The sequence below is a fragment of the Carcharodon carcharias genome, chromosome 12, assembly GCF_017639515.1.
Source record: "Carcharodon carcharias isolate sCarCar2 chromosome 12, sCarCar2.pri, whole genome shotgun sequence".
NCBI classification, from domain to species: domain Eukaryota; kingdom Metazoa; phylum Chordata; class Chondrichthyes; order Lamniformes; family Lamnidae; genus Carcharodon; species Carcharodon carcharias.
Genome location: NC_054478.1, coordinates 114,535,750 through 114,556,138, shown reverse-complemented (window position 1 = coordinate 114,556,138; position 20,389 = coordinate 114,535,750). Strand labels below are relative to the sequence as shown.

The window sequence follows — 20,389 nt, the reverse complement described above, 5'->3', positions numbered from 1 at the left end:
TCTTACATCGGTAGTGAGCAAATTAGTAGAATTAATCCTGAGATTTAGGATTAACTGTCATAAGGAAAGGCATGGACTAGTCAGGGATGGTCAGCATGGATTTATTAAAGGAAGGTCTTGCCTCACAAATTTGATTGAATTCTTTGAGGAAGTGACAAGATGAGTTGATGGAGGTAGTGCAATACAAAAACAGAATTACCTGGAAAAACTCAGCAGGTCTGGCAGCATCAGCAGTAAAGAAAAGAGTTGACGTATCGAGTCCTCATGACCCTTCCACAGAACTGAGCGAATATAAGGAGAGAGGTGAAATATAAGCTGGTTTAAGGTGTTTTGGGGGGGGAGGGGGGGGAGTATGGTTGTAAGGACAAGACAGCAGTGATAGGAGCAGATAATCAAAAGATGTCACAGACAAAAGAACAAAGAGGTGTTGAAGGTGGTGATATTATCTAAATGAATGTGCTAATTAAGAATGGATGGTAGGGCACTCAAGGTACAGCTCTAGTGGGGGTGGGGTAGAAAGACTAGAAAGATTTAAAAATAATGGAAATAGGTGGGAAAAGAAAAATCTATATAAATTATTGGAAAAAAACAAAATGAAGGGGGAAGAAACAGAAAGGGGGTGGGGATGGAGGAGGTGTTCAAGATCTAAAGTTGTTGAATTCAATATTCAGTCCGGAAGGCTGTAAAGTGCCTAGTTGGAAGATGAGGTGCTGTTCCTCCAGTTTGTGTTGGGCTTCACTGGAACAATGCAGCAAACCAAGGACAGACATGTGGGCAAGAGAGCAGGGTGGAGTGTTCAAATGGCAAGCGACAGGGAGGTTTGGGTCATTCTTGCGGACAGACCGCAGGTGTTCTGCAAAGCGATCGCCCAGTTTACATTTGGTTTCTCCAATGTAGAGGAGACTGCATTGGGAGCAACGAATGCAGTAGACTAAGTTGGGGGAAATGCAAGTGAAAGGCTGCATCACTTGAAAGGAGTGTTTGGGCCCTTGGATGGTGAGGAGAGAGGAAGTGAAGAGGCAGGTGTTGCATCTTTTGCGTGGGCATGGGGAGGGGCCATAGGTGGGGGTTGAGGAGTAGGGGTGATGGAGGAGTGGACCAGGGTGTCCCGGAGGGAACGAACCCTATGGAATGCTGCCAGGGGGATGAACGGAAGATGTGTTTGGTGGTGGCATCATGCTGGAATTGGCGGAAATGGCAGAGAATGATCCTTTGAATGCGGAGGCTGGTGGGGTGATAAGTGAGGACAAGGGGGATCCTATCATGTTTCTGGGAGGGAGGAGAAGGCGTGAGGGCGGATGCGCGGGAGATGGGCCGGACATGGTTGAGGGCCCTGTCAACCACCATGGGTGGAAAACCTCAGTTAAGGAAGAAGGAGGACATGTCAAAGGAACTGTTTCTGAAGGTAGAATCCTCAGAACAGAGGCGAAGGAACTGAGAGAACGGGATGGAATCCTTGCAGGAAGTGGGGTGTGAGGAGCTGTAGTTGCGGTAGCTGTGGGAGTCGATAGGTTTGTAATGGATATTGGTGGACAGTCTATCACCAGAGATTGAGACAGAGAGGTCAAGGAAGGGAAGGGAAGTGTCAGAGATGGACCATGTGAAAATGATGGAGGGGTGGAGATTGGAAGCAAAATTAATAAATTTTTCCAAGTCCCAACGAGAGCATGAGGCAGCACCGAAGTAATCATCGATGTACTGGAGAAAGAGTTGTGGGAGGGAGCCGGAGTAGGACTGGAACAAGGAATGTTCCACATACCCCATAAAGAGACAGGCATAGCTGGGGCCCATGCGGGTACCCATAGCCACACCTTTTATTTGGAGGAAGTGAGAGGAGTTAAAGGAGAAAGTGAGAACAAGTTCAGCCAGATGGAAGAGAGTCGTGGTGGATGGGGATTGTTCGGGCCTCTGTTCGAGGAAGAAGCTAAGGGCCCTCAGACCATCCCAGTGGGGGATGGTGGTGTAGAGGGATTGGACGTCCATGGTGAAGGGGAAGAGGTTGGGGCCAGGGAACTGGAAATTGTTGATGTGATGTAAGGTGTCAGAGGAATCACGTATGTAGGTGGGAAGGGACTGGACAAGGAGAGAGAGAAGGGAGTCAAGATAACGCGAAATGAGTTCCGTGGGGCAGGAGCAGGCTGACACAATCGGTCTACCGGGACAGTTCTGTTTGTGGATTTTGGGTAGGAGGTAGAAGCGGGCCATCCGAGGTTGGGCAACTATCAGGTTGGAAGTTGTGGGAGGAAGATCTCCAGAGGAGATGAGGTCAGTGACAGTCCTGGAAACAATGGCTTGATGGTCAGTGGTGGGGTCATGGTCCAGGGAGAGGTAGGAGGAAGTGTCTACAAGTTAACGCTCAGCCTCGGCGAGGTAGAGGTCAGTGCGCCAGACAACAACAGCACCACCCTTGTCAGCGGGTTTGATGACAATGTTGGGGTTGGACCTGAGAGAACGGAGTGCAGTGAGTTCAGAGAGAGACAGATTAGAATGGGTGAGAGGAGCAGAGAAATTGAGATGACTAATGTCATGCCGTTTTTGCAGAACACCTGCGGTCTGTCCGTAAGAATGACCCAAACCTCCCTGTCGCTTGCCATTTTAACACTCCACCCTGCTCTCTTGCCCACATGTCCGTCCTTGGCTTGCTGCATTGTTCCAGTGAAGCCCAACGCAAACTGGAGGAACAGCACCTCATCTTCCGATTAGGCACTTTACAGCCTTCCGGGCTGAATATTGAATTCAACAACTTTAGATCTTTAACTCCCTCCTCCATCCGTAACCCCTTTCTGTTTCTTCCCCCTTCCTTTTGTTTCTTTCCAATAATGTATATAGATTTCTCTTTTCCCACCTATTTGCATTATTTATAAATCTTTCATGACCCACTAGTCTTTCCACCCCACCCCCACTAGAGCTGTACCTTGAGTCCCCTACCATCCATTCTTAATTAGCACATTCGTTTAGATAATACACCTTCAACACCTCTGTGTTCTTTTGTCTGTGACATCTTATGATTATCTGCTCCTATCACTGCTTGCTTGTCCCTACAACAACACCACTCCCCCCAACATCTCTCCCTCCCCCCCACCCCCCCCACCTTAAACCAGCTTATATTTCACCCCTCTCCTTATATTCGCTCAGTTCTGTGGAAGGGTCACGAGGACTCGAAACATCAACTCTTTTCTTCTCCACCGATGCTGCCAGACCTGCTGAGTTTTTCCAGGTAATTCTGTTTTTGTTTTGGATTTCCAGCATCCACAGTTTTTTGTTTTTATCTAAGGTAGTGCAGTAGATGGTTGTGTATATGAATTTTAGCAAGGCATTTGACAAGGTCCCACATGGCAGATTGGTCAGGAAAGTAAAAGCCCATGGGATTCAGGGTAATGTGGCAAACTGGATAAAAGGTTGGCTTTGTAACAGGAAACAAAGGGTCATGGTCAATGGATGCCCTTGCAAATGGAACGTTGTCTCAAGTGGTGTTCCACAGGGCTCGGTGTTGGGACTTTAACTGTATTATATATTAATGATTTGGACGTGAACGTGGGGGCACGAATGGGAAATATGCAGATGACACAAAGATTGGTCAAGTAGTGGATAGTGTAGAGGATAGCCATAATCTCCAAAATGAAACAGATAGGTTGGTGGAGTTGGTGGTAAAGTGGCAGATGGATTTTAACATAGAGAAGTGTGAGGTCATACATTTAGGGAGGGCAAACAGTGACAGGGATTACAAAATAAATGGGAATATACTAAGAGGGGTAGATGAAGTAAGAGATCTTGGTGTACAAGTACACAGGTCCCTGAAGGCAGCAGTTCAAGTAGACAAGGTTGTAAAGAAGGCATATGGAATGCCTTCATTGGCAGAGGTATAGAATATAAAAGTAAGGATATAATGGTGGAATTGTATAAAACACTGGTGAGGCCACAACTGGAGTATTGTGTGCAGTTCTGGTCACCACATTACAGGAAGGACGTAATAGCTCTGGAGAGAGTGCAGAGGAGGTTTACAAGAATGTTGCCAGGGTTAGAAAAGAGTAGCTACGAGGAGAGATTGGATAGGTTGGGGTTATTTTCCTTAGAACAAAGGTGGCTGAGAGGTGACTTGATTGAGGTGTATAAAATCACAAAGGGAACAGATAGAGTGGACAGGATAAAATTGATTCCCTTGATGGGAGAATTCTAGAACCAGGGGACATAGATTCAAGATAAGTGGCAGAAAGTGTAGGGGGTACATGAGGAAGAACTTTTTTATGTAGAGGGTAGTGGGTGTCTGGAATTCCAAGTTGGTAGTAGAGGCAGAAACTTTAAACTCTTTTAAAAAGCACCAGGATCTGCATCTAAAGTGCTGTAAGCTGCAGGGCTAAGGGCCGGGTGCAGGAAGGTGGGATTAGAAAGGGCACCTGGGGGTCCTCTGGCTGGCATGGACAAGATGGGCCGAATGGCCTCCTTCTGTGCTGTAACTTTTCTATGGTCCTATCTTCAGCTATGTATGACAAAATAGGTGCACATTTACAGTAGCATTTCCGGTTTCTTAAGAAGTTAAACTCTTACTTCTTGCATTGATTAACATTGCCTAAGGAGTTTTGATTCAGTAAAAACAGTTCTCAGAAAAAACTTGCAAGACACAGTTAAGATTAATAATCAACAATTTTTTTTTTGTATCTCAGGTAGATGCAAGATTGAAAAGAAAAATCATCCAGCATTTTCACTTCAGGGCCAGGATTTTATGGCCCCGTCAAACTGAATGGAGATTGAAATGGCTCACCTCATCAACTGTGGGGGAGACACGCCATGGTGGGGCTGTAATATCCTGGCCCAGATTGCTATCCAGGAACTTCTATTGAAAGTACCATGTACAGAACTACGCATTAATTCAGTTTAGCTGTGATGCACCCCATTCATATGGCTCTTTGAAACAGAGGGTAGAACCCTCCACTGAAGGTGCACTGGATCCGCAGTATATCTCAAGGAAACATGAACAAGAGACTTGCCGGATCATCTAGGCTGACACTCCAGTGCAGTACTGAGGGAATGCGAAATTATTGGAGATGTTTTTGGATGTGGATCTAGTCATTTTGGCCATAAAAGATTTCGAAGAAGAGAAGGGGAGTTCTCCCCAACATCCTGGCCGATGTTTATCCCCCAATCAATATCAATAAAATATAGGTGTTAAAGTTCCCACAAAAGAAGTGTCTGTGGATCAAATCTATCAGTAGTACCAACTCGGCCACCACCCACAACACTCAGAAAAGTGACTGGAGTCAGGAATGGGTCACTGGGGTGAGTAGGACTTCTGGCTAAAAATAAAAAAACTGCGGATGCTGGAAATCCAAAACAAAAACAAAAACAGAATTACCTGGAAAAACTCAGCAGGTCTGGCAGCATCAGCGGAGAATAAAAGAGTAGACGTTTCGAGTCCTCATGACCCTTCGACAGAACTTGAGTTCGAGTCCAAGAAAGAGTTGAAATATAAGTTGGTTTAAGGTGTGTGTGTGGGGGGCGGAGAGAGAGACAGAGGACTTCTGGCTGCTGAGAAAACATAAGGATTCCACCAAAGCAAAAAATTCTGGATTTAATGTATAGATTTAAACATGAAATAAGGTTAGGGTACAGATGGGTTTCTCGTACTGTAGAACCACATAGTTATGAACTGTTGCCTTCAGGTGATCACAGAAAACCTGTTCAGGAAAGATGCAAAATCAATCATTGCTCATGCATATGATCCTGAAGGAGTGGGACCTGTGCACAATATACCTATCATGGTGCAATTCCCCATAAAAGAGCAAAGTAGACTTCTTGTACAGCTGATGGGGTATTCTATCAATCCTGTAAGTCTCCTAAAATTAGTCATGAACCTCAGTGGAACTGGTCTAAGAAGGGAAAGAAATCCAAAAGAAATTTGGATGTTAAATAAAATTTAAACTTGCGCTGGATGTCACTTCTTGCTGAACATAAATACTACTACAAGAGATGTATTGTAACTGGTTGCATGTGATAAATCAAATGTGTATATATGTGCTATGGTTATCCTTGTAAATAGCTACTTCAACATCAATCAGTAAGTATTTTGCCACGACCTGACAACTTAAAATATTTATTTGTCTTTTTAACTCAGTAATATTAACTTTTGTGTCATTGCATTTGACAAAATTATTTTTGTAACACAACCACCTTCATGTGGAATTGAATCATTAGAAAGCAAATCTTTCCATACCTGTGTTTTATGGGTATTAACCAGTGAAGGAGCTACAGCTACCATGGAACTACTGCGTGGTCTGGGTAATTGGGTTATTTCAGGTTCAAAGGCTCTATCAGGCTTCTCCTCCAGAATCTGTCGAAGTCTTTGTAAATAATACATCAGTGCCCAGTGGATACCTTCTTCAGACCAGTGGGGCTGCAGAAGACAGCGCAATACTGCAACATCAAAATAGGTGGCATACCGAGACTTTTGACTCAATGGTATGGTTATTGAAGTTCTGTAACAGATAGATTGTATTTTATGAAAACAGAATCGGTCAGAGAAACTGTTTACAATCATATTCAAAATAACTGTCACATTAATGTGAATCTATGAAAATTTTATCCAAATCCATGGACTAGAACAATTATTTTATAACCAATGAATTCCAACCGCTCTTTTGACATTCATTTTCTATATTGAAACAAAGATGAGTCAGAAGTTTGTGGGTTCAACTCCCACTCCAGGACTTGAGCACAAAATCTAGGTTGGCAATATTGAGGGAATACTGCACCGTGGGAGATGCCATTTTTCAGATGAGATATTAAACCGAGGCCCTGTCTGCCCTCAGGTGGATGCAAAAGTTCCATGGCAAACAACAGGCAAGTTGTTCCTGATGACCTGCTGAATATTTACCCCATGAGGCCTGGTGAATAGTTATCCCACAATCAACATCAGAAAGAGAGATTACCTGGGCATTATGACACTGCTATTTGTGGAAGCTTGCTGTGAGCATATTGGCTGCTGAGTTTAATACATTACAACAATGGCAACATTTCAAAAAATATTTCATTGACTGTAAGGCATGAAATGAAATGCTATATAAATGAAAGCCTTTTTTTCACAAAAGTAGAAAAAATGTGTACAGAGGCCTGGAGGAGACAGCTAGAGATAGAAATAATAAAGTCAGGTGGATCACAGGAAATACAAAGAGGTCTAAATTAGATATAGGGTGGATGTGTGTAAATGCACCAATTGTGGTTAACAAGTTGATGAAATATTACAGGGTTAGAAAGAGAGAACATTCTTGAGGGGTCAAGACAGAATCAATTTGGTTGGACTTAAACACTAGAAGAGCACTAAATAGTGGGAAAGAGATAGAATACCAGATTTGCAGGGAAATTATAGAGGTGCATGAACTATAGATTAGTGATAAAGGGAGGCTGGCCACTCCAAAATTGAATGGGGACAATGATTACATTAAGGACAGAGAGCAGGAGGAATTTGTGTGTGTGTTCAGGAAAACTTTCTTGATCAGTGTGTTTCCTGCCCAGTGAGGAAACGAGGCATTGCTGGATCAATCCCTGGGGAATGAAGTGGAGCATATGGAGATTATTACAGTACCTTAGGAACTAGGATCATAGTTTTGTAAGATTTAGATTAGTTATGAAGGACAGGAAATTATCTAACTTTGAAATTAACCCTTCTTTAGTTTTTTTTTAATGGGTTGAGAATGGATTTGTCCCAGGTAAATTGGAATCAAAGACTGACAGAGAGCATTGGGCGACCTTTAGAAAGAGAAGGTTTTGGTATAGTCTAGGTACATTCCCCAGGGTGAAAGAGAGGACAATCAAAGCCAACACTCTCTGGATGGTGGAGGAGTTAGAGAGTTGGATGAAGTAGAAAAAAGAGGTCATGTGGCTGATGTCAGTTTGATAATGTATGAGAGAATCAGGCTGAATATAAGAAGTATAGAAGTGAAAAAAGGAAACAATAGGGGCAAAGAGACAGCATAGAGATCGATGAATTTAAAGTAAGAAATCTGAACTTCCAGTTGATAGCTGAAAGAATGACACAATAAGATTTCATATTTTAAGACTTTACTGCAACAAACAAACCAAAAGCACCATTGACTATACATTATTGTTGTAGGAAACTTATTCTTTAAACTACAGGACAAAACTTTCCTCTTTTACTTTTAATAACCAAAAAATCCACTCCATAGGTATACTTTACACAGTCCCTTAAGCAGACATTCACTTCTCCCGGAAGGAGGCCAAAGTGATTCTTATCTCCCAAGGGTTTACTTCCGTCCTTTTCCTTTCTCAGGGTGGTAACTTTTAGCCACAGAACTCTCTCTCATGGTGAGGATTTTTCCTGAGGTTCTTTCTCTGGCACAAGCTTGGTGAATCTTCTAGCCTTGTTTCAAAGCCTTGCGAATTTGGTCTTTTCAATCCAAGCATGAGTTCCCATCCGCATTCCTGCGTGGTGAGCCATAAAAACATTCGGCCTCTAGCTGCTCTCTCTTTTCCATATCCTGGCAGACTGCCTGTGTCTGAGAGTTTTCAGATATATCTTAGAAACCCTTCCCCTCTCAAAAACCATGTCCATGGCAAAATGAACCATATGGACCTTGTATCCAGGTAGAAGTGCTGATTGTCTATTCTTTAGACCCAAACTCTATTCTATCTTGGAAGTAATTGGACAGTTTAGAGCAAACTATTTACAATTCTCAACACCTTCCCGGGACTTAGGAAACTAGTAGTCCAACCAATGTAAATATAGATGCTGCTACCATTGTCTCCAAATGTGAGCATCTTATACCTTTCCAGCAAAACAACCCAGGCCTCCCTTTAATTTTTAACAGCCACATCACATAGGCCTCTTGTTAGTCAGGCTTCCGAACAGATCAAATGACCCCCTTCATTTTATCCTAAATTAAAGGCACAATCCGGAGACATAACAATCATATAAACCTCACATTTGTAGCACAGTATGTGAATAGATTGGCAGCTAACAAAAAATGTAACCAAATGTCATTCAAAGATATATTAACAGCAAAACCATTGTTAGAGGTGTATGAGATTAGGGTCAAATTTTGGAGATTATTGGTGGAGACAGAAGGCTGAGATATGAAATAAATACCTTGCTTTGGGGTTTACCAAGGAAAGGGCTTTGCTAAAGCTATAGTAAATGAAGAAGTTGTTGGGACACTGGATCAGATAAAAAACAAAGAGCAGATACTAAAAGCACTGGGGGTACTTAAAAATGGTACGTTACCCAGTTTGGATGGGTAGATTCTAGAATGCTGAGGAAATTAAGGGTAGATATTGTAGAGGTGCTTGGGAAGTTATGCTAAAGTTACAGAGTCATTTTGGCAGAAAAGGAAGCACCTTAGCCTACCGAGCTCATGCCAGCTCTCTACGGAGCAATCGAGTCAGTCCCATTCCCACTGCAACCTCTTAAGGACCCTTACATCCTTTCTAAAATGTGGTGAACAGAACTGGACACAATACTCTAGTTGTGGCCTAAATGGTACTTCTACCTAATTTGGTATTATTTCCTTCTCTAGTACTATTCAACACACTTATTCTTTTATGAACCTTCCTCTTTTCTACTTCTTTATGCTGGTGCCTACCTCCCTACCAATTTAATTTAAACCTTCCCCAACCAGACTACTGAACCTCACTGCAAGGACATTGGTCCTAGTCCTGTTAAGGTGCAACCTGTTGTGTTTCTATATCTGCTTTACACAAACTCACCAATCTCACACCAGGGCAGGTAAACTATACATTGGTAGGGCTTATTTGAAGGTAAATGGCTCAGCAGACAAATCTACTTTATGCAGTCAGCAACTATTACTCACAAGGACTGCACAGCTGAAATTCCTACACCCACTACTAGCTCTTAGTCACATGCTGCCTTACATCCTCGTTATTTGCTCATTTACATACTCCCTTAAAGAGATATCACAACACAATCCATTCCCAGAACTGGGGCCAATACCCTAAGAAACTGAAGTCAAGCCAAGCTTTGATGTCCCTGATCTTCCTATTTTTACTTTCATTCACATGAGGCACTGAGACAAATCCAGAGATTACTGCCTTCAAAGTCCTACTTTTTAACTTCCTCCTTAGTTCCTGAAAACCTGACAGTTGGACCTCAATACCTGTCTTCTCTATGCAGTTGGTACCAGTGTGTACCACTACTTCTGGCTCACTTCCATATCCCTGCAGAATACTCTACACCCTCACTGTGATTTCCATTGCCCTGATGACAAGGGGGTCCACGCCCTGCGGGACTCATGATGATGGTTACCGAGACTCCTGTTTTTCCCCCTAATTCTTGAATCTCCCATAATGGCTGCATTTCTTTGCTTTGCTGCTGCAGTCCCTTACCCATTGGTGCCATGCTCTAAATTGCACTGCTTCAGTCTCCAATGCTGAGTGGTGCACAACCTGAAGACACTAAACCGACATAGGCTATTGAGTTGGATGATCAGCCATGATCATAATGAATGGTGGAGTGGGCTCGAAGGGCCGAATGGCCTACTCCTGCTTCTAGTTTCTATAGAATACTATCACAGCCCCAATGCAAGTATTCCCTAAATCTAGGCACCACATTTCAGGGAGAATGTGAAGACATTCAAATGCGTATGGAATTGATTTACTGGAGTGGTTTCAGTGGTGAAGGGTTACAATTATGTGAATTGTCTGGAGAAAATTGAATTGTTCTCCTTATAGAACCATAGAAAAGTTACAGCACAGAAGGAGACCATACGACCCATCTTTTCCATGCCGGCCCGAGGACACCAGGTGCCCTTTTTAATCCAACTTTCCTGCACCCGGCCCATAGCCCTGCAGCTAATAGCACTTTAGGTGCAGATCCAGGTACTTTTTAAAAGAGTTTAAAGTTTCTGCCTCTACCACCAACTTGGGCAGCGAATTCCAGACACCCACTACCCTCTGCGTAAAAAAGTTCTTCCTCATGTCCCCCCTACACCTGCCACTTATTTTGAATCTATGTCCCCCGGTTCTAGAATTCTCCATCAGGGGAAACGATTTTATCCTGTCCACTCTATCTATTCCCCTCGTAATTTTGTGCACCTCACTCAAGTCACCTCTCAGCCACCTTTGTTCTAAGGAAAATAACCCCAACCTATCCAATCTCTCCTCATGCTACACTTTTCTAACCCTGGCAACATTCTTGTAAACCTCCTCTGCACTCTCATCAGAGCTATTATGTCTTTCCTGTAATGTGGTGGCCAGAACTGCACACAATACTCCAGTTGTGGCCTCACCAGTGTTTTATACAATTCCAACATTATATCCTTACTTTTATATTCTATACCTCTGCTAATGAAGGAGAGCATTCCATATGCCTTCTTTACAACCTTGTCTACTTGAACTGCTGCCTTCAGGGACCTGTGTACTTGTATGCCAAGATCTCTCACTTCATCTACTCCTCTTAGTATATTCCCATTTATTTTGTAATCCCTGTAACTGTCTGACCTCCCTAAATGTATGACTTCACACTTCTCTATGTTAAAATCCACCTGCCACTTTACCACCCACTCCACCAACCCATCTATATTGTTTTCGAGATTATGGCTATCCTCTACACTATCCAATACTTGGCCAATCTTTGTGTCATCTGCAAATTTCCCAGTTGTGCCCTCCACGTTCACGTCCAAATCGTTAATATATAACACAAACAGCAAGGGTCCCAACACCGAGCCCTGTGGGACACTACTTGAGACAACTTTCCATTCACAAGGGCATCCAACGACCATGACCCTTTGTTTCCTGTTACAAAGCCAACCTTTTATCCAGTTTGCCACATTACCCTGAGTCCCATGGGCTTTTACTTTCCTGACCAATCTGCCATGTGGGACCTTGTCAAATGCCTTGCTAAAATCCATGTACACAACATCCTCTGCACTACCTTCATCAACATTTCTTGTCACTTCCTCAAAGAATTCTATAAAATTTGTGACGCAAGACCTTCCTTTAACAAATCCATGCTGACCATCCCTGACTAGTCCATGCCTTTCCACACGACAGTTAATCCTTTCTCTCAGGATTGGTTCTACTAATTTGCTCACCACCGATGTAAGACTAACTGGCCTATAATTGTTTGACATTTCCTTTGATCCCTTTTTAAACAATGGAACTACGTTTGCATTTCTCCAGTCCTCCGGTACCTCCCCTGTATCCAGTGAAGATTGGAAAATCTTCCTCAGAGCATCTGCTATCTCTTCCCTGACTTCCTTCAGCAGCCTCGGAAACAATCCATCTGGCCCTGGTCAACTTTCAAGGATTTCAACCCCTCAAGTACTTCCTCTCTCTTTATGACTATCCCGTCCAATATCTCGCAGTGCTCCTCCTGGACTACCATATCCAAGTCCAACCTTTCCTTTGTAAACACGAAGACAAAATATTCATTCAAAACCCTTACCACAGCCTCTGCATCTACACACAAGTTTCCATCTTCACTTTTTCCTTAACTAACCTTTTAGCATTAATGTATTGGTAAAACATCTTTGGGTTATCTTTAACTTTACTTGCTAATCTTTTGTCATGCCCTCTCTTTGATTTCATTTTTTACTTTGTCCCTGCACTTCCTATATTACGTGAAGATGGATTTTTAAAAAATATTTTGGGAATATAGGGCAGAATTTTGCCCTCGTCGAGCAGGCTCAGCAGGGGCAGACGGGAGCAATCGGGAAGCTGACCGCTGTCTGCGATCAGGGCCCGACTGCAATTTCACACTGCCAGGCCAATTAAGGCCTGCCCAGCATGAAATGTGGCTCATCACTGGCCAGGAAGGGCCGAGTGGGGGGCGGGGGCTGCTCGGCCACTGGGTCCAAAGGCGACCCAGTGGCCAGTTTAAAAATGGTCCACACAGCCCCAGAAAGGCTGCCAGGAAAGGACATCCGTCTGCACTTGTAAAGATAGGCTCGAGTGTGGCAGCAAATGACTGGAGGACAGGTTGCGCTGGCTCTTGGCCCTCCCCCCATTTTTCCGATGAGTGCCTCACTGCCTCCTGAAGGAGATGGCTGCCAGAAGGGACACCCTTGTCATCAGAGTTGGAAGGAGGAGGCCACTGCACCTCACAAAGAGGACAAGGGAGGAGGTGGCATCTCAGGTGAGCAGCCACGACATGGTGTGGCGCACCTGGTTGCAGTGCTGGAAGCGCTTCAATGACCTGCTGCGCTCAGGAACGGTGAGTACCATGTTAGCATGGATCAGTGTGTTGAATTGTTTTGGGTTGACCGTTCCCCACCTCCCGTGGAGCTCAGGGGTGTTAGTGTCTGAGTGCCAACTGTCAATCACGCCGGAGCTGGCCAAGGGGCTGAGCCCTGGCTGCTTTGACTGAGTGCCTTGTGCCTCAAGGGCCACGACCCAGATGTGCCCTGCAAGGCGCTCCTCAGCTGGGGTTGGCCAGGCTGCAATGGCACTGCAGATAGAGAGTGGACTAATCAATGCCCCTCTGTCCTTTTAGGAGAAGACATCCCATAATAATATTGAGAGGTCATGAACTCGCGGAGGACCCCCACACCTCCTCATCCTTTCCCGGTAGGAGTAGCAGGCCTTGGAGCTCGAGAGGCACCACCACCTCAGTCAAGCAGTCGTGCTGAGGCTGGGGTGTCAGGTGAAGGTAAGAATGTAATGCACTGAGGTGAATATTTCGGCTTGTGTAAGCATTCTAGTGTAGTCTCTTCATTGATGTGAGCCTTTAACCTGGAGACCCCATTGATCATTGAAAGACGAGGGCACCATGATGCAGATCTCCTTTGTCTCACCAGGGTGCCTGGCATGCACATTAACAGTGTGGTGACTTTAAGGACATGTTCTTCTTCTCCCTTTTAGATTCGCTAGCAGGCATTCACTCTCCGGACCCTTAAGGACCACCCCTGACCCTGGAGGACCACCATGCTCCTCAAGCACCTGCGTCGCACCCCCTCTCTGAAGCAGGCACCTCGGTGGGCATTAGTTCAGCAACTAGTATCTCAGTGCACATTGGTGAGGGCACTTCACACTCACTTGAGGTGCAAGCGGAGGCAGAGAGCACCCAGGGCACCAGCAGTTGGAGGACCTCTGAAGACCAGGACGATGCTCAGTGAAAGGCTGATGATGAGCCCCTGGAGTCGTCCATCCGGCAGCAAATGCTGAACGTCCGGCGGGTTTGTGCGGGATAATCTGGCAGAGATCCAAGAGGATATGTATGTCATGGTCTCCATTGCGGTGGAGTCCCTATGGAGCATGAGCACTGTGTTGACCCTCATGGCTGAGCGCAATAACCCCTCCATGGAGAGAGTGGCAACTCTCATGGAGAGGCTTCTCCAGGGACAGAAATGGGGTTCCTGGAGTTGTGCTTGGATCTGCAAACCCTCACAGGCAAGACCTCAGCTGGTCAGTGCCCATCTGTGAGATGGATGGGGCACCCAGTATCCCAGCTAGGTGCCCATCTATCAATGGTGAGCAGGGAGGTCCGCAGCAACCTCACATTGGCACGCGAGCCGCCTGCTGTCTCTGCTGCCACCTCTAGGGGCACTCCGAATGACAGCAGCAGCTCCTCCGCCCCTCTGCCAGTGACCGTGGCATCTGATGAGGCTGCGGCGACTGTGGAGGTGCCAGCTGTGGCAATGGCTGCTCCCTCCCACCTGGGGTCAGCACGGGTTCCACTGGCCAGGGGACAACTGCCAAGGTCATGAAGGCCAACAGGACAGCAGAGTGAGCAGGCTGTCTCCAATGCTGGTGCCAGCAAGCGGAGAGCATCTAGACAAAGCATCCGTAAACATAAGTTTAAAGCACCTTAAGCACAAGAGGGACTGGTCACCGGCGATATTTTGTTCCCCCATTTTGATTTTCTTTTCTTAATGGTGTGACTACCAACACCATTTTTTTTCTGTTCAACACAATGTGAGTTACAACATTAAATTACATTTGCTTTTGTGTTATTGGCCTGAGTATCCTTTTGTTTCATAGGTGCAGGGTAGGCCAGTATGTAATGCTGGACATGGGTGGCTCGAAACTTTATTGCACAGGCACTGAGTGTAACTTGGGGGTCAAGGAAAGGGTCATTTCTACAATCCAGGATGGAAGCAGCAGCCCTGGCATGAGGTGTTAGTTCTTATTTGGCAGCCTAGCTGAAGGAGCATTGGATCAAGGCGTCCATGAACGTGCAGATAGTGTGTGATCATAGGCTGCAGATTCTGCAAGTCTGTGCAAGGTACCCTGGCAGCTCCTATGACGTGTACGTCTTCAGACACTCCCAGGTGCTGAGGCTCTTCAGTGCTCCAGCCCGACAGGATGGATGGCTGTTGGGTGATGAGGGCTATCCCTTGAAAAGGTGGCTCATGATGCCTCTCTGCCACCCCACAAGCGTGGCAGAGCAGCGGTACAACAGGAGCCACGCCTCCACAAGTGCGGTGGTAGAGAGAACCATAGGTCGATTCAAGATGCGCTTCCGATGCCTGGGCTGTTCAGTGGTTGCACTGCAATACCCCCAAAGCGGGTGTCACTGATAGTGATTGCATGCTCACTCTCCACAATCTGGCACTGGCAAGGGGGGACCCACTGGAGGAAGAGGATCTTGACGCAGCTGCGCAGGTTACAGAGGATGAATCCAGTAGCAGCACAGTGAGGAGAATGTTGAGGGCATGGAGGCAGACCTCGGTAACTTCTAGAGAGGCTACCTTGCACAGACTTGCAGAATCTGCAGCCTATGGTCACACACTATCTGCACGTTCATGGAGTGGAATCCCTTCCTGTTGACGAAGGCACCAGGCTCACCCACTGATGTCTTGATGGCCATGTGCAGTCGATGGAACCCTGGACACGGGGGCATCTAGCAATTGCTGCAAACCCTCTGGGTCGCTCAGCCTGGCTGGCCTCGTCCATATGGAAATTAAGGAAAATCAATACCTGCCTGAACAGAGCTTCTGTCACCAACTTGACTGAACTATGGACAGTTGATTGGGAGACACCACACAGATCACCCACTGAGCCCTGGAAAAAGCCGGAGGCATAGACGTTGAGGGCCATCGTGACTTTCAGAGCCAGTGGCATGGGGTGTCCACCCACACAGTCAGAGCTGATCTCAGGCCCGATCATCTGACAAATGGAGGTCACCGTGTCCCTTGAGAGTCAGACCCTCCATCGGCAATGCACATCAGACATATTGAGGCAGCTGCATCACCGCCTGTAAATCTTGGCAGCAAGATAGTGGCATCTTCTGCAGCCCCTTCCACCACGGACTTCCTGCTGGCCCTGCCCCCCTTATGCCTGCGTCTCTCCTCCCACAGGTCCGTCCCCTGGAAGTTGCAATGGGACACCTGACGTCCTCTCCCTTCTGCCTCCCTGTTCCACCTCCAACGGAGACAACAATCCCCACCGCCAATGTGAGGGAAGGCCGTCTGATACATGGAAAGGTCCACATGGTCCAAATCCTCAGGTGGCCTGGAAGACACCAATGAGCCCAGATAGAAATGCTAAGGATGAAGTACCGATCAGAGATTAAGCTGACAAGTATCAATAAGCCACCAGAAGCAAGTTATCTCCAAAACTCCTCACTACTCACATTGACAATGCTGCTGACCCTTCTTATCCCGCTCCTGGATGAGGTTTTGCAAATTGTGGCCTGCCCACCTGCCCGTGCGACAAGCGAAAAATCGCATGGACAACGTTAAATCGCCATCAATTGGGCTGTCAATGGCCTTAACTGGCCTGTTAATTAATGGCGGGTGTGGCTCCGACTCCCACGTATGCCCGCCGAGTGAAATATCACACGAGTGCGCAATGATATCAGGATGGTTGCCCAATGTCATCGCGCATCATTTTACGCTCAAGCGGGTCGGGCGCCGCCTGCCCGCTCAGTGAAAAATTCTGCCCATGGTGATATTTTGTAAAGAAGGATGTGTGTCTGTGTGTCCATGATTAATTAAACTGGGTCATAGAGACAGTTTGTCTATGGAAGTTGAATGATAAAAGGGTAAAGGTGCTAGATGCATGCATTTGTAAGAGAGGCTATGGTCGTGTTGGATTTAAAAGTAAATAGGTTGGCTTTTAAAATTTTGCATTATGAGATAAGTAGGGACTTGACTTTTCAGCTGTTGAAATTCAAAGGGGAATTTAAGGGATTTTTACAACTTACAAAGGTTTCACAAGTAATTAAGAGAAAGTTATTAAATTTTATTTGACCAAAAAGTAGAGGCAATAGAAAAACATAAAATATTTTTATGTTTGGAAAAGTTGAGTTAAAAGGTATTTGAGAGCAATGAAATCTAAGATGAAGGGGGAAAAGATATTTAGTTGAGTTGTTGAAAGATGTTTAGTCGAGTTAAACAGGGTGGCTGTGTAGGGAAGATGTCCTGAGACCAGCTTTGTGCTGAGAAAAGGTGTGAAGTCTGAGACAGCCATCCAGTCAAACCAGAAAAGTCTTTGCCTCAGAAAGCAGTTTGTTTTCTGAACGTTCTTTGATTTCCAGAGCAGAGTAGAATAGAGTGGGATGTTATGTGTTATAGTTTTACTAAAGTGACAGAAGTTTTTGCCTTGGGTAATATTACTGGATTTATATAGTTAAAAATCTATAAGGGAGCTGTTGCCAAGTAGTTTACTTGTGTCTTCTGACCAAGTGGGTAAGACTGTTTCAACTGTGTAACTTTAATCTTATGTGCTTAAGTTTTATTTTCCTCTTGTTAATAAATCTTTTAAGTTTGTAAAATCATAAAAGTATTACTGGGATTCTATACTTCTGGGATCGGTAGTTTTTTTCTCTCATTTTCAAAATACAAAGTAAAGGTTATGACCTGTAAGACCAGTTTCCCTACGGGATATGGCTTACTCAGCGAATAAATCGACTATGGTCATAAACCTTGAAGCAGAGAAAGCTGAGAGGAGATTTGATAAAGGTGGTTGAAATGATGAAGGGTTTGGACAGAATAAATAAAGAGAAACTAATTTCAATGGCTGAAGGATTGCTAGCCAGAGGGCACAGATGCAAGGCCATTGGCAAAAGAACCAGAAACAATATGCAGTAAATCTTTTCACAATAAGTGGTTAGGATTTGGAATGCAATGCCTGATAGGGTGGTGGAAGCAGATTCCCTGGTAGCTTATAAAAGGTAATTGGGTAAATACCTGAAGGAATATGGGGAAAGACCCAGGGAGTCAAACTTAACAAGGTTGCTCATTAAAAAAGCCAATGCACACTCGATGGGTTGAATGTTCTTTGCTGTACTATCTATGATTCTCTGATTGGTCTCTTTTCTATTTATTCTAGATTTCTAGAAGGTATTACTCTTCAAAATATTTTTTTCAAGAAGTAATCTTTTGTGTGATGAATGTCTTTTGATTAAATGATAGTGATAAATTTCTAGTGAATTCATCAAACAGAGTGTCAGACCAAAAGGAGCATCAATTTAAACTGAGATTATTCAGAGATCACATTCAAGTTACAATGGATAATGGAATATAACACAAATTATGGGAAGAGGAAACTGAATTCTAAGATAGGTAAGAAAATGTTTTGTGCTGATCACCCCATTCACGAGCTAGAGAAAGAGTGGTAAAGAACAATAATGAGACAGGGGATGAGGGAATAAGATCTTGCCCTACAAAAACTGAAGATTCTGGGAAAATATTGTATCATATTGTGCACTATGAGGTGGTACCAGTGATGTTGAACTAAACATGGAGAATTACCAGATTGGTGTAATAAAAAGGTAAGGAGTTTGTATGAGCGATTGTTGGGACAAGTGCTGGACCAAGCCATTGGCCTGGAGACAGGGATAATGGCTTGGAGACAGTACTACAAGTCTGCGGGGAATGGGACTAAATCAAGGAAAAAAAGAGATTTAGCCAATGCTGCTGCCATGGTATTTAACAAGGAGTACCCAACTAGTGAATAGTTTGAATTTGGCTTCCCAGAAGGAATACCAACCAAGACTGTGAACTAACAAGATGGCAAATTATGACTGTCCACCCAAAAAAAACTGGAGAATCGTGCCAGGACTATCAATAAACTCATCTGGGTGGTTAGGAATGCCTCTGGTGAGGCAGCCTGGAATGGTATGTGTGTGATGTATGGTTTCTGGTTGGGACAGCAGGTTCAGGAAATTAACAATCATCTAGAAACATTGGCCAAATATGAAAACAACATCACTGTGTGCCAACGCAGAGGGTTGTAATTTACTGTACAGGCAGGTTGTAAAAGGGGAATATCTTAAAGGTGATTTAAAGGAGACTTTGAGATAGTATGTGAAGATAGTATTTGACTTGGTTACAAGAAGAGATGGACAAAACCTGGGAAAGCATATTATCAAATGTTCAAACATAAGATTTTGCAAAAACTTAAAGATATCCCAAAAACATCTTGGTGGCATGTTGGGAATAATTTTGTAACACGTTCATGCATAAATAAAATGTTGTCTGTCCTGGTAGTGGTACAGCTTATAGTTGTAACGTATTTATTATGCAAATCTTGTACTTAGTTTCAAAGCAAGTGTAATAATGTTCTCAGGCAAAAATATGCACTCAAGGGTGGATGCTGTAAGCCAACATATTATTTACCTTTTTAATGCACAATCACTTTTTAACTGTGTAACTTTTTCTTTATTTATTTTACATTAATTAATGTAGACCATTTGTGGTGTAACCCTGTGTGTGGAGTCTGTCTCATGGTGGCAAATGGAACATCAAAGTAAAAGAAGAACCCAGACTGAAGATATGTAAAGGAACTGTACTGAACTGCACCGTGGGCTCAAACCACAAAGCATGATGGTTAATTTAATCAAGTGAAAGCTTTGCTAGAATCAGCAAGTTCTGTAAAATGACTTAAACTGCAGGAGGGCTCGTACCAGGGAAGATAAGCAGACTTAGCTTCAATACGGGATAATAAATGTGCTGCCTTTTCCAGGCTCTGGAGATTGATAATGGTGTTGGAGATAACAAAGCAGAGTCAAGCTGGATATGGTACCTCAAGTGTGACCTTCAAAGGGGGCCTAGCCAGGGTACCTCTGGAGAAGGCATGGAGATGTACAGTGATGTAATTGAAAGCCAAATAAATGGATTAAAAGCAGGCATTACCTTACATGGCACAGGGCCACAGCAAAGAAAGGTATAAAGAAAGAGTCCACAGTGGACTGCAGTGGTTAGAACAATTCAGCATGTTGCTCAGAAGATGAGCATGGAAGATTCAACATTGGATTGACCACCAGGATGGACTCCGGCTCCCAGAAAAGCAACTATTTATCATTAGTATGTGCTATAGCTTAATGGTTTAATAAAGGTGCATCACCTTTGGTGAAATTTCATCCAAGTTGTCGTGTACTGGTAATATGCAAGGCAAGAACCTTTAGACCAGGGGGAGGGTCTTACAAACAGTAATAAAGATATAAGAAAATACGGAGCAAATCCAGCTTGTTCCATCAACT

The 20,389-nt window shown here is 44.4% G+C and overlaps 1 protein-coding gene across 1 annotated transcript in view; it reads right to left on the bottom strand.

Moving 5' to 3' along the window:
- The window catches only part of LOC121284720 (protein unc-80 homolog), a 542,332-nt gene that overhangs the window by 431,658 nt on the left and 90,285 nt on the right, over positions 1-20,389 (bottom strand). The window contains exon 8 of the mRNA XM_041200272.1: positions 6,209-6,470. Coding sequence (XP_041056206.1) covers positions 6,209-6,470 — 262 coding nt within the window. The remainder of the gene's footprint in view (positions 1-6,208; positions 6,471-20,389) is intronic.